Below are 14454 nucleotides of genomic sequence, written 5' to 3' on the forward strand. Positions count from 1 at the left end.
CAAGATCAAAAACCAGCTCCATTTGTCACAGAAACTGAAGCTCATGAAATAAAAAAGAATTCTAGGACTTTGAAAGAAAGGTCTCCTTCGTCTGCATGAAGGAACTGTGAAGCTAACTCTGTCAAAACTATATATATATGTATACATATATATATAAAACAAAGTTGGGTGAGATACAGATTTAGAAGGTCTGAGTTAAGACAGCAGATATTTCCTTCCAAAGCCATAAATCCAAGAAGCACAGAATCCTGAATAGAGTTGTCAGATAAAATCCAGGATGCCCAGTAAAATCTGAATTTCAGCTGAATAATAACTAATTTGGGACATACTTTTGCTAAAAAAAAAACTCACTGTTGATGTGAACTTCAAATTTAAGTAGGTTTAACTAGGCTAGGCTTCGTGCATTTTTATTTGCTAAATCTGGCTACCTTAGTATTGGACCAGTCATGAAGGTTCTTCTGTGTGTGTGTGTGTGTGCATGTGCACATGTGTGTCCTGATGGACTGAGCAAGACTCTGTTCCTACAATAAAATCCAGAGCTAGCTAGTTTTACAATGGTTATTAGAATGAGCATTATCACAATGCAAATGATTTAATATATACAAAACCTTAAAGACTCCACAAAAAAAGTAAATGAATTCACTAAGTTGCAGGGTACAAAATCAATATACAAAAACCTATTGTATTTCTATTCAATGACAAAAAATATCAGGAAGAAAAATATTTTTAAAATCTCATTTACAATTGCATCAAAAGAATAAAATGCCTAGTAAGAAATTTAACTTTAATTTGCCTAGCAACAAGCTTAACCAATGAAGTGAAAGACCTGTATGCTGAAAGCTGTAAGACACTGACAAAAAAAAAAAAAAAAACTGAAGAAGACACAAATAATTGAAAATATATTTAATTCTCATTGATTGGAAGAATACTGCTAAAATGTCCATATACCTAAAACAATCAAGATATTCAATGCAATCCCTATCAAAATTCCAACAACATTTTTCATGGAAATAAGCAATCCTAAATTTTGAATGGACCCACAAAAGACCCCAAATAAACAAAGAAATCTTGAGGAAAAAAGAATAAAGCTGGAGACATCAAGAGGCCTGATTTCAATTCATATTACAAAACTACAGTAATCAAAACAGTACAGTATTGACATAAAAAACAGACATATAGATCAATGGAATAGAATAGAGAAATAAACTCAAGCATAAATTTTGGTCAATTAGTTTGCAACAAAGGCCCCCAGAAGATACAAGGGGGAAAGGACAGTCTCTTCAAAAAAAACAGTACCAGGAAAACTAGACAGGAACATGCAAAATAATGAAATTAGACTGCTATCTTTTACTTTACATAAAAACCAACTCAAAATGAATTAAACACTTGAATATAAGATCTGAAGCCATAAAACTCCTAGGAGAAATCATATGTGGCAAACTCCTTGACATCAGTCTTGGCAATTTTTTGGATCTGAGTCCAAAAGCAAAAATAACCAGTGGGAATGTATCAAACTAAAAGGCTTCTGCACAGCAAAGGAAATCATCAGCAAAATGAGAAGGCAATTATCAAATGGGAAAAAGAAAAACACCTGCAAAGCATATATCTGATAGTGGATTAATATCCAAAATATATAAAGAACTCATACATCTCAACAGCAAAAAGATATACATCTGATTTTTAAAAAAAGGTCAGAGGTTTTCTTTTTCCAAAGAAAACATACAAAAGGCCAAAAGACACATGAAAAGATGCTCAACATCACTAAGGAACTGCAAGTCAAAACCACTATTATCAAAAAGACAAGAAATAACAAGTATTGGGGACAATGCAGAGAAAAAGGAATCCTAATGCACTTGTTGGTGGGAGTGTAAACTGTCACAGCCACTGTGGAAAGCAGCACGGATATTCCTAAAAATAATTAAAAATAAAACTTACATATGATCCAGCACTTCCGTTTCTGGATATTTATCCAAAGAAAACAAAAATACTACCTTGAAAAGATATATGTACCCTTATGTTCATTGAAGCATTATTTACAATAGCCAAGACATGGAAACAACCTAAGGAGTTGTTTCCTAATTCGTCATTGATGGATGAATGCATAAAGAATGTGTGGTGCATATATATGTTGGAATGTTGTATATATTCCACAAAAAGACCAAAGAAATACAATCTTGGCCATTTGTGACAATTTGGATGATCTTGAGGGAAAGATGGTAATAAAATAAGTCAGACAAAGACAAATGTATGATTTCACTTACGTGTGTAATCTAAAAGTCATTACAAATAAAACAAAACTTACAGACAACAGGATGATGGTTGCCAGAGGGGAGGGGGCTTGGGCACCAGGTGAAATGGGTGAATGGGCTCAAGAGGTACAAACTTCCAGTTATAAAATAAGCAAGTCACAGGGATGTAATCTATAACATGGTAACTATAATCAGTAATATTGGGGTACATATTTAAAAGGTGCCAAGAATGTAAATCTTAAAAGCTCTCTTCACACACACACAAAAAAGGATTTTAAACTTTATATGGTGATGGATGTTAACTGTAGACTTATTGTGTACATCATTTGACAGTATTTACAAATATTGAATCATTATGCTGCTCACCTGAAATGAATATGTCAATTACACTTCAATAAAAAAAATGGATGCTGAAAAGAAAATTTCTGTAGAAATTCTAATCACAGAAACAATAAATACTTGCAGGTAACCAGGGAGGATAACTGTAAATGTACAAGATAAGATGGAAATATTAAAATTATTAGATGCTATATTTGACAGGAAAGCAATGTTACAGATGTCCATTTTTCATTAAGCTTGGCCTGCTGTAAGCAGACCTTATGAATTGAAGGTAAAAACATGTTTAAAAAAATCTTGCCTTATTACGTAAATTTGCTTTTCACGTAATCTCTACAGAGGCTCTCTTCTAGGAAACTAAAATTTTAATAAATCACATAGCTGCATTGTTCTCTTCCAGGAATATATTTGATTTTTTTCAAGTATGAAAAGCCTAGCTATTTTGTATTCATAAAAGTAAACACTTCAAAAATATTAGGTAAGATTTTAAACCTTTTCTCATTTGAAGCTTCAGTTCTCTCTTATCTGCAAACCATGGCATGTGTATGTACGTAATACACATATACACAGTTTGTTTTCCAAATGAAAGCAAACAGCATAAAATATACTAACCTTATGTTGCTGTACTTGGCGTTTTAGGTCCTCAAGATCAGGTCCAAGGGGCTCTTTTTCCATTCTCCTTGTTCTCTCTTCTGTTTTTGTTAACCAGTCATTTAACTCTTTCAGTTGCTGATTCTGGAGATCCATGAGAACTTTATGTAAACTGAAAATTTGAAAGATACCTATTATTGCTTCTGTCAAAATAACTTTACTATTATTAAACCTATCACTAGGTAAAACTATTGACATTTGAATGTGTGTTAACATGGCTTGGCATGTGCTGGACATTAAGAAAGAAGGTAAATAAAACCCATAATCAATCACCTCTGAAGGTATTCTTTCTTCAGCATTTGATAGTCCACACATTCCAAATTCAGAACATTTCACACAGTTAACTAAATGTGAACATGATAAATAAAGTGAGAGCCATCTCTGGTAATGAGCTAGTAATATATCCTGGCAATTGTTTGTTTTTATGTCCATTATTTTAATATATGTGTGGTGATAAAACATGGCTACAAATTCTCTGTCATGCCATTAAGAGATGGAGTCAATGTTCCATGCCCATGAATATGGACTGGCCTTGTGATTTGTTCTGACCAACACAATATGGCAGAAACGACATTATACAAGTTTTAAGCATAAGCTGTAAGGGAATGAGCACCACTTGTATTCTGTCTCTCAGGACGAAGCTGCAATGCTGTAAGGAAGCCCAAGCTGACTACCAAATGATTAGAGACCATCCTGAGAGTAACTCTGGAGAATAAAAAGCAATCTTAAAAGTTAAGCTTCCTGATGAATGAAGCCCAATGAGTGACCCCAGCTATACCACAATGTCAGAACAACAACCTAGATGAGCCCTGACCATATTCTTGATCTACACACTCAAGATGGAATTATAAATTTTTGTACTAAGCTGCAGTTTGGGAGTCATTTGTTATGCACAAATAAGATAAGTGAAAGGGTATTTTTTTTCTTTTTGTCAAGGATGTATCATTAGTGGGCCGGGCAATGAATTTAAAGTCCAAACACTTGGTTTTAGTTCACAGCCTGGCTATACGCCTTAGAACCAAGTTCTTAAATCTTCTCAGTGTGAATATCAGCATGACAGACATGAGATGACATCTTGCTTATCAATCACACAACTTCATAGTAAGGATGAAAAGTAAAATTTAGGTTATTTCATCTATTAATTAAAAAAAAAAGCTGAGAGACAAATGAGAAGTGTTAGTACAAGTTTTAAGGTAAATATTCTTTATGAAGGCATGTTTAAAGCATTTTTGAGAACCATAGTATACTGCACACTGATCTTAAAATGTCAATACAGAAGACATAATTTTAATTATTTATTATTCTTATTTATAAAATTTTTACCAGAAATTTCCATTAATCAATATATTTAAACATACAAAATATACACATAACTGAGAGTGTTTAAAATCATTTAGGTTATACTATTTATCATTACAGCTTTAACGTTTTAGAGACACAGGTCCCCTGAGGCACATTGTAATCAGAAGTCCATGAGAATGAGCTTTCGTTTGTCAAACAGAAAAAGTAGACATTTTCATTTTATGGGAAGCAAAATAGATAAAGCATCCATTTAAGTGGAAGCAAAAACTCAAAGTTGCTTGTTTAAGTTTCTTAGACAATGAACACCATCTTGGCATTGCAAGGTATATAAATCTTTTACTTTATTGGTTCAGTCTATCCCTTGAGAACTGACTTGATAATAAGATTTCATGAGAATTGGCTACAATATAATTCCTTGTGTTTGCTGTTTTTCCTGCCTGGTTTGTTCTTACATTGAGCTAAAATCTCACATTTCAGAAACTAAAGAATAAAAAAGTCCATATTATTATTTATAGTTGAAGAAATGTTTCAAGTTAAACATACATGTGTTAGTGTTAATAAGGAATTTCATTTTAAAATGTCATTTTTTTTTAACTTTTGGAGAGATGTTTCATCCAACAAATATTTACTGGACCCCCACATCTATTCTAGAAACTCCTATTTGTTAGAGATGGACAAAAGAAAACATCCTCATACTCAAGTAGCTTAGAGACTTTTAAGGAAATATCTATGTCAACAATTAGAATGAGGAAATCATTATAGTTACATTTGTGTATATTCAGAGGGGACATAAAAATGGCTCCACGTTGACCTGGGCTCTTTATGAATGATGTCATTACACAGCACAGAGCCTGAGAGTTGAGACTTGAAGAACTGAGTCACATACTTACTAAATGTGGAATTACTGAGTACTTAGATACTATGAATGGTGAAGTGACAAAGATCCTTACAGTCATGGAGCTTACCTTCTGAATGGGGGTCACAGATAATATATAGCTCATGAGGCCATTAATTCATTGTAACTGTGATCATGCTTTGAAATGAAAGTAACTGAATTGAGTTCATGAGGTAAGGAAAGATGTTTCTGAAACACTAACATTTGAATAACTCTAAAGCCTTAAGTAAGAGGAGGTAGTGAAGAGGATGGGGTAAACACTTTCTAAATAGAAGGAATCACCTGTGCAAATTTCCTAAGGCATTAGAGGACCAGGAAGGCCAATACAGTTTGATGATATAAGGTGTGGGAGAGTTATACAATGTCATACCCTGCACTAACCCATGAGTTCTGGGAAATTTCTTGAGCTCTGCCTGAAAATGTGAAGTCTGAACCTCAAGTAACCTTTTATGTTTAACAGTGATTTCACCTGATGAACCTAGACTCAGAGACGAATCACTAAGAATGGATGTACCAAAAAGTACTTTCTCAGGTATCGCATCTTTTATAGGTGGAATGTAAAAATATGAAACTGAAGGTTCTTGGAGGAGGGGCTGGCATGGCTGGGTGGAAAATGGTGTATGGGGACAGTGAGTGTGCAGCCTGTGTGGTTCAATATCTTACTGACTGGTACAATCACATCACTGTATCCTAGCCAAAGAAATCCCTGCTTTACTTCTCTAGACCAACTTGAAAGAACAGCATCATTCCATCCTCTTGGGGGATGTCTTAGTGTGTGTGTGTGTGTGTGTGTGTGTGTATACACATTGAGCTTATGTGTGTATATACACATACATATTTATATATAGTGTGCATATATATGATTTTAATGGATATAAGAGATCATATTGCTTAGGATGAAAAATCAGCTAAAATTAAGTAAAAATTTGCTATTTTAAGGAAAAGTATTAAATATATAATGATAAAGACAAGTGCAGAGATAGGAGAAATTGTGAAAGTGGAGCATAATTAACTTGTGTTTGAAAAACACTTAAAGATTACATTTGGTCCTCATTATCACTTAATGTAGTTAATACTATTATTTCAATTCTGAGGACACTGGAACTTGGAAAGGTTTAAGAACTTGCTCAGTGTATCTCAGTGACATGTAAGTCAGCATATAAATGCTAAGCTGTGACCCAGGTCTGTGCTCTTAACCTTGAATCATTTCCTTCTTTATTGATAAAATGTTATACTAGGTTGGTTCATATGAAGTTGCTGGTGTTTGAGGTTTTTATTCTGTAAAAATGATACTTTCATTCTGTTCAACTGAAAACACTATTAAAATGAGAAAGTCCACATTTCCAACTAACATTCTCAAGATGCAAATAAATTGGGGAAATTAATCAAATTCATAAAATAAAAATCTACCACCCACAGGCAAGGAAAGAGTTTGCATTTTTCTTGGTTGCAGTTTATGGTTTTCAAGTGGTTATTTAGAAAGGGACATAAAATCAGAGGGAGAATGGAGCATAAATATATGACTGGCACTCGAGAGAGGCGGCGGCTGAATTGGAATAAAAGAGCTCCAGACAGGAGACAGTCCTGACAAAGTCTAGAGACAGAAGCATGTCAGGATATGACAGGACGAACTGCTGCAGCCAGCCTCCCACTGTAAAAGTATCTGAGGACAGATGGAGACTAGAGAAGCCAATACATGGAAATAGCTTGCGACCCTGACGACACATCTGAGTCACAGACTGAATGGTTTGGAGTCACTCCAACTGTAGATTTATTGTAATGTAAGATGATAGATAACCTATGGCTTTAGCCAGTGCCTCCCAAACTTTAATGTGCATATGAGTCACATGGGAATATGTCTTCATGGATTTTAACTCGGTGGGTCTGAGGAGGGGGCTGAGATTCTTCATTTCTAGCAAATGTCCAAGGGATGCCAATGGTACTGGTGCATGGATCACACTTCAGAAAGCCATGCTGCAAACCCCTTTGAGTCCAGTTGTTTGTTAGGGGCAGTAAAAAGCACCTTAAGGAATACCATTTTCAAATAATTGTATATGGAGGCCTGTCTCCCACCTCATATCCACTGCCGGAACATCACCTTCATGAACAGAAAAGAGATCAATGCAAACATAGGGTTTGCTTCACAGAGACTCTGCTGTGAAGTCAAAGTTGCTCAGTCATGACTTTCAGTGAAAGTAAAAGTCGCTCTTCGTGACCCCATGGATTATACAGTCAATGGAATTCTCCAAGCCAGAATACTGGAGTGGGTAGCCTTTCCTTTCCCCAGGGGATTTTCCCAACCCAGGGACTGAACTCAGGTCTCCCTCATTACAGGCAGATTTCTTACCAGCTGAGCCATCAGGAAGCCCAAGAATACTTGAGCGGGTAGCCTATCCCTTCTCCAGGGGATCTTCATGACCCAGGAATCGAACCAGGGTCTCCTGCATTGCAGGCAGATTCTTTATCAGCTGAGCTACCAGGGAAGCAGTTTCTATTCTAGAAACTGCTCTTATTCAGTTGCTTAGCCATGTCTGTCCCTTTGTGACCCCATGGAGTGCAGCATATCAGGCTTCCCTGTCCTTCATTATCTCCTGGAGCTTACTCAAACCATGTCCATTGAGTCGATGATGTCATCCAACCATCTCATCCTCTGTCGTCCCTTTCTCCTCCCGTCTTCAATCTTTCCCAGCATTAGGGTCTTTTCCAATGAGTCATCTGTACCCATCAGGTGGCTAAAGTATTGGATCTTCAGAATCAGTCTGTCCAATGAATATCCAGGGTTGATTTCCTTTAGAACTGACTGGTTTGATCTCCTTGCAGCCCAAAGGATTCTCAAGGGTCTTCTCCAACACCACAGTTCAAAAGCATCAATCCTTCGGTCCTCAGCCTTCTTTATGTTCCAACTCTCACATCTGTACATGACTACTGGAAAAACCATAGCTTTGACTATATGGACCTTTGCCGGTAAAGTGATATCTCTGCTTTTTAATATGTTGTCTAGGTTTGCCAGACAATAGAGGTATTACCATAATCCTAAAGATACAGGAAATACTATTAGCCCCAATTTACAGATGGGTAAACAAAGGTTTGCCTGAGTCAAAAGGCAAGCGACGGCATGGGGGTGGGGGGAGTGGGAATTGAGCATTGTGGCCCTGGGGTCTGCTTCACCATCATGCTGCCCTGGCAGCACTAGCAGTAAGAATTCACTTGCCAAGGCAGGAGAAGCAAGAGACGTGGGTCTGATTCCTTATCAGGAAGATCCCATGAAGGAGGAAATGGCAACCCACTCCAGTATTCTTGCCTGGAGAATCCCACCGAAAGAGGAGCCTGGTGGCCTACAGTCTATGGGGTTGCAAAGAGTCGGACACAGCTGAGCACACAGCACAAGACATAATACCTTTACTAATGTTACTTCATTTTTAGAGATAACTTTTAAATCTATTCCTCATTTCATTTATGTCAGTGATTATCAAAACAGAAAAACAGAAAAATAAAAGGTCAGTTAGTAGGATTTTCTCCATTTTTGTCATTAACAGATAATTTTACTCTTTTTACTCACTTAAAGGAGGAGAGTCATATCCCTTAGCATGAGGTTTCTATTAATGATAGAAACCACAATATACTTTGAGACCCAGTTTCGGTCAAACATAAGGTGACAAGGGAAAATGAATGACCAGACATTTTAAACATTTGTAACGTTACATTTTTAATGTACTTTTAGTATGAATCAGAAAACCTGATAAACCCCTGGCCAAAAAAGCAAACATTGCTTTAAAATAGAAACACAATATTGGTAAATTTAAAGAAAAGTTTCAGTAACACGTGTACAAACACATAAAGGCTTTTTGTCATATGGCAGTAATGAATGGGCCATATGAAGCACATTCATATTTTTCAATTCTCATAGCTTAGAACATTTATCAAAGCTCACTGAATGCCCTGTGAAACATAAAGCTCAAAACTAAGCATCTGATAAAATAGAGACCCCAAATGCATAAGACTTTCACCACCACTTCTCCACCACCAATCTCGGCCAGTTCACTAATTTCAAGTCTATCACCAGCATTTTTGCAGGTGGTTAATCCCTCCAGGGGCTTTCCTGGTGGCTCAGAGGTTAAAAGCATCTGCCTCCAATGCAGGAGACCCGGGTTCCATCCCTGGGCTGGGAAGATCCCCTGGAGAAGGAAATGGTAACCCACTCCAGTATTCTTGCCTGGAGAATCCCATGGACGGAGGAGCCTCGTAGGCTACAGTCCATGGGGTCGCAAAGAGTCGGACATGACTGAGCGACTTCACTCACTAATCCCTCCTGCTCCCCTTCACCTCCTTGCCTCAAAAAAGAAAAAAAAATCCATCCTCTCTCCTCCACGACCCAATGGCATCTTAAAAGACCCACTTGCAAAATCTGGCACTGGTCAGTAGTTTACTGTCTCTAAATCTTAGGCACTGGAATAGTAGGACTTTCCATTGGAAAATGAATGGAAGATAAAAGTCTAACAGAATCCTATGAAGTGTTTCTTTTTTTTCCACCAAAATGCATGTTCATTCTTTTCTCTACAGCATCAGCACTCCCACCAATAGGAGCACTGATATCTTGGGTCAGGGGAGAAGGCACAGAGACCAGGTCATATACATTCTCCCAAAGCTCCCACTAATTCTCATAGTTACCATTCTATTACACCCTGCAACCCGGTCTTGGAGAGCACAGTCTTAATTCAACAGCCTCACAGGAAATATTTTAGAAAGAACTTGCCTGCAAAGTTTGCATTTCAACAGAAATTATTCACACTCCCTCAAAATCAAACGTATTAGTATTTATTTTCCCACAAAATGGAGTGTGAAAAATAGCACTGTGTTTAAAAGGATTCTGTGAAACATAAATACACAGTTTTCAAAATACTGATCTACTTTATCCCTCCATCCATAAAGCTCAACAACAGTTTAATTATTGACATTCTTCAACTATCCAGAGCAAAATTAAAGTTAAAAATGCAAACACATTCATTTGCATTTTGCACGTTTACATTCAAAATAGTAACAGTAACATAATAAAGAAGCTGCATGGCTGGATGCAAAAGATTCTTGTGGCAAATACATTATAGAGACACTCAATTCAATCTTCCTGATTCAATACTTACAAAGTGAGTGATGAAACTCCCAGATGTCATCACAAAAAAAAGAGGACTCAAATATAATGATTAGAAATCTGTTTAAATTATCTCTAGTGAAAATGAGGTATGGTGACATTCTGAGATCATAATCCATTTATACGACAATAGAAACCCACTCTCAACTTCAAAAATTATGTCACTCTATAATATCTGGCACACACTAGACGTCTAACATGATAAATATTGCTTGAATGCGTAAATGGTATCAATTATCAGATATAAGAAGATATAGTATAAAAATGTATACTTTTCTAATCAGAAACATCAGAATTAAGATTATATATAAAAACATCAACTTCCATTAAATGTTCTCATGTTAAGACAGTTCACTGATTTAATTAGCATCATTTTTTTTAGCCATAAATGAGAATGGTATCATTTTACCTGGCACACTGTTTCTCAAACACGCCTGGCTCACTCCTGCCTCGGAATCTTTATATTTGCTTTCCTTTGCCATAGCCGTCAGCATGGCTGTCCCCTCCCTGTGATCAGGTCTCCCCTTAAATATTACCTTAAAACGGAGGCCTTCCCTAACTGACCAAGTACGCACAGTAATTCAATGGTTCATTCTCTAAATCTATCCCCTGCTTTTCTTTTTTTTTTTTCTTTTCCATCATTTGAAGCCATGTGCTATGGTATACACGCTGTTGTTGTTTAGTCGCCAAGTCACGTCCGACTCTTTGCGACCCTCTGGACTGTAGCCCACTAGGCTCCTCTGTCCGTGGGATTCTCCAGGCAAGACTACTGGAGTGTGTTGTCATTTCCTTCTTCAATGATAAACACATTTTACATATTTTTCAACTGTCTCCTCCCATGAAGAAGGCATGCTCAATAAAACAAAGATTTAGTCTGTTTTGTCCACTGATACTTCCCCAGTATCTATAACGGTGCAGGGAATGTAGGAGATAAGAATTGTTAGACAGATGAATGAATAATTAAGCTTAATTTTTAATTACCATTATTTATTTCTGTGGAAAAGCACTGTTCCAAAAAATATTACACTCGACTCTCATTTCTATGAATTCCAGAGATTTGGCTTTCCTACACATAATTTAAACTATGAGAGTCACATACTTTATATTATTGGGACCAGTCGTGTCCACATTTTAATTGAGCATTATTTACAAAAAAGGTTGTCATGGACCATCATATTGATCTGAACCTGATCAAATTACTATATGTTAATAACTGTTACTTATTAGGCCACCAATGAATTGTCAATAGTCTCACATTGTCTATTGTATATTCTTTCACAAGAATCTTGCTATTTTATCAATGACCCATGAGAGATGATGGCAACATCTGAGTACTGAATGAGACACCAGCACCATTTTGGGAGTTTCTGAGAAAGTAGTTAATACATTTGGCCCACCTCAGTTGAAAGCAAAACTGGGGGCTTAGGAATCACCTGAGATCTCATTAAATTGTAGATTCTGATCATGCAGTGTGAGGCCTGAGAGTCTGCATTTTAAATTAGGTCTCAGGTGATGTTGTTGCTAGCAGTTCTTGAACTACCTTGATCTGCAAAGAAATCTAATTTTAATAGGATTAGAAAAAAATGAATTCATGAAACAGTGTTATATAATGGCAAGTAAGAGACTAAGATTATACTCTGCTAAAAAGTTCACTGCAGTGAATTCACTTAACAGTACTACTTAAGAAACACATTCATTCATTGACCCATTCATTCAGATATTCACATGTGCCATGTGTTAGTCACTTCACTTGGGAGAAAACAACCCTGCTACTTGTTCAGCACCTCTTTTACTCTATTCACTCTCACATATGTTATCTCATTTCCAGGTTGGAAGAGAAATTTAAAAGGAAAATAAAAAAGATGAGCCAGAGTTGTTAGACATATTTTTCTCTCCAGTCAAAGTGCTGATGGTGATTCACAATTATTTCTCATGATATGGTTTATATTTTCACCCAGATACTATTCATATCTCTCCTCCTGCTGATATAAACCAGAACATAACTTCACTTGGCCTCCTCACTGACTTGCCTTCATTTTTCTTCCCTCACCATCACAAAGGTTTTAGTTTCCCCCTGCATGTCCTAACCACAGTTATCAGAGAAGTTGATGGAACTTGCTGTGCTTATCTTTATGAGTCCTTGTAGAAATGTCAGTAAATCTCTTTTGCTCTCTGCAGGTTGCATTTTTCAATCAAATTAATTAGTTTATTCATAGAGAAGAAAATCTTCTGTTGTCCCTATGCCAATAGTCTTCTTGTCCTTCCACAGTGGGAAATTTTGTCTTTTTCTTCTCTCTCCCTCACCTCCCACCACCCGAAGGGTATTCTGCAGCATAAAAATGAAACAAAATAAAAATCATTTTGCCTACTCGTCTCAAGGTTCCAACTTGAGCATGTCAACAGATACTGTCTTGTCTTAATTATTTTAATTATGCAATCAATGGAACTTAGTTCTTTCATTTCAATCTCATAATCATTGTTAAAGATTGATAATTGACCGATAGTAGCATGTTTGTGCCAAAATAGTGGCGGCTAGAAGTATCTTTAAAAAGTTCTTTATTATATTAACTTTTGCTTCTTTATCTCATTATGAATTTATGTTGACAAAGATATCAGAATTGTAGAGAAAATAATAAGGGAAGAATCAAATGAGAACAGAGTAAAACAGGGAGAACAGAAAGAAGCATCTATATGTTTATGTGTTTTACTTATATTCCTTTGCAAGGAATATTTTTAAATGTTTCAATAATAAAATTATAATTTCAAATATAATTTTAATCACCCTGCTCATGGTCCCTTTCCCCCAGAGAAAACATCCACAAATAAGTCCTTTGGGGAAAAAAAATGAGCAAGGCAATTAGAACAAGCTGGAGGGGGGAAAGTGAAAAATATATATATATTCCCTGGTGGCTCAGATGGTTAAGAATCTGCCTGCAATGCAGGAGACCTGGGTTTAATCCCTGGGTCAGGAAAATCCCCTGGAGAAGGGAGATGCTACCTACTCCAGTATCCTTGCCTGGGAAATCCCATGAACAGAGGAGCCTGGTGGGCTACACTCCATGAGGTCACAGAGAGTCGGACACAACTGAGCGACTAACAGTTTCACATCGGCAGAGTTACACAGTATGGTTAAAATAATCAACCCATGGCTAGTCATTTATAATGATGATCATTCTTTATACTTTATAATAATTCCATGTCCACAATCTACTTTTCATACCCTATCTTGGCCAGTATGTTTTAGAGGTGTGTCAGCAATCAGTAACCGAGTACCACAGAGGGGAAGTATGTCACCTAGTTCACATAAACAGGAGTTGGAGAAAGGGAGACCTTACCCCTTAGGCAAATTAGAGTAGATTGAGCGTAAGTGGGAAATGAGAGCACTTTGTTACCTCTGTGTTTTTAAAACTTCTCATTTTGTTTGGGAATTGTTAATGGCTTATAGGATAAATTCCCTAGATGCAACCTTGTATAAAGGTAGCATCTGTATGTATGAGGCAAGGATGCCTATTTCCTGGGGTGGGGAGGAGGAATCTTGACTGTTAGAAAGACAAAAAGGAAAATAAACACAGCACAAATGGTTTATACACTAGTGACTGGGGTAAGATCATAGAGAAAGCACGTGTATGATTACAACCACCCCCTGGCATAAGATACTAGCACATTTTACCTGGGCTATTATCAGGAAAGCAATAGTAAGAGATACTGTCAATATTATCTCTTACCTGATACTGGTATTATAACTCTCCTGTCTTCTTCCAGTGGCATTACCAATATTTTCTTTCTTTTTTTTTTTAACCAATATTTTCTTTACCTGTTTTTCCCCTACTTAAAACCTTCTGATGGCTTTTTGTCACATTTATGCTAGATCTTAA

General features: G+C 36.6%; 1 protein-coding gene across 7 annotated transcripts in view; it reads right to left on the minus strand.

Annotated features, from left to right (window-relative positions):
- The window catches only part of DMD (dystrophin), a 2261655-nt gene that overhangs the window by 1523628 nt on the left and 723573 nt on the right, over positions 1 to 14454 (minus strand). For all 7 annotated transcript variants that reach the window (XM_070462101.1, XM_070462106.1, XM_070462102.1 and 4 more), the window contains one exon: positions 3198 to 3348. In XM_070462101.1, coding sequence (XP_070318202.1) covers positions 3198 to 3348 — 151 coding nt within the window. The remainder of the gene's footprint in view (positions 1 to 3197; positions 3349 to 14454) is intronic.

This window comes from Odocoileus virginianus, chromosome X (genome assembly GCF_023699985.2).
Source record: "Odocoileus virginianus isolate 20LAN1187 ecotype Illinois chromosome X, Ovbor_1.2, whole genome shotgun sequence".
Taxonomy (NCBI): Eukaryota; Metazoa; Chordata; class Mammalia; order Artiodactyla; family Cervidae; genus Odocoileus; species Odocoileus virginianus.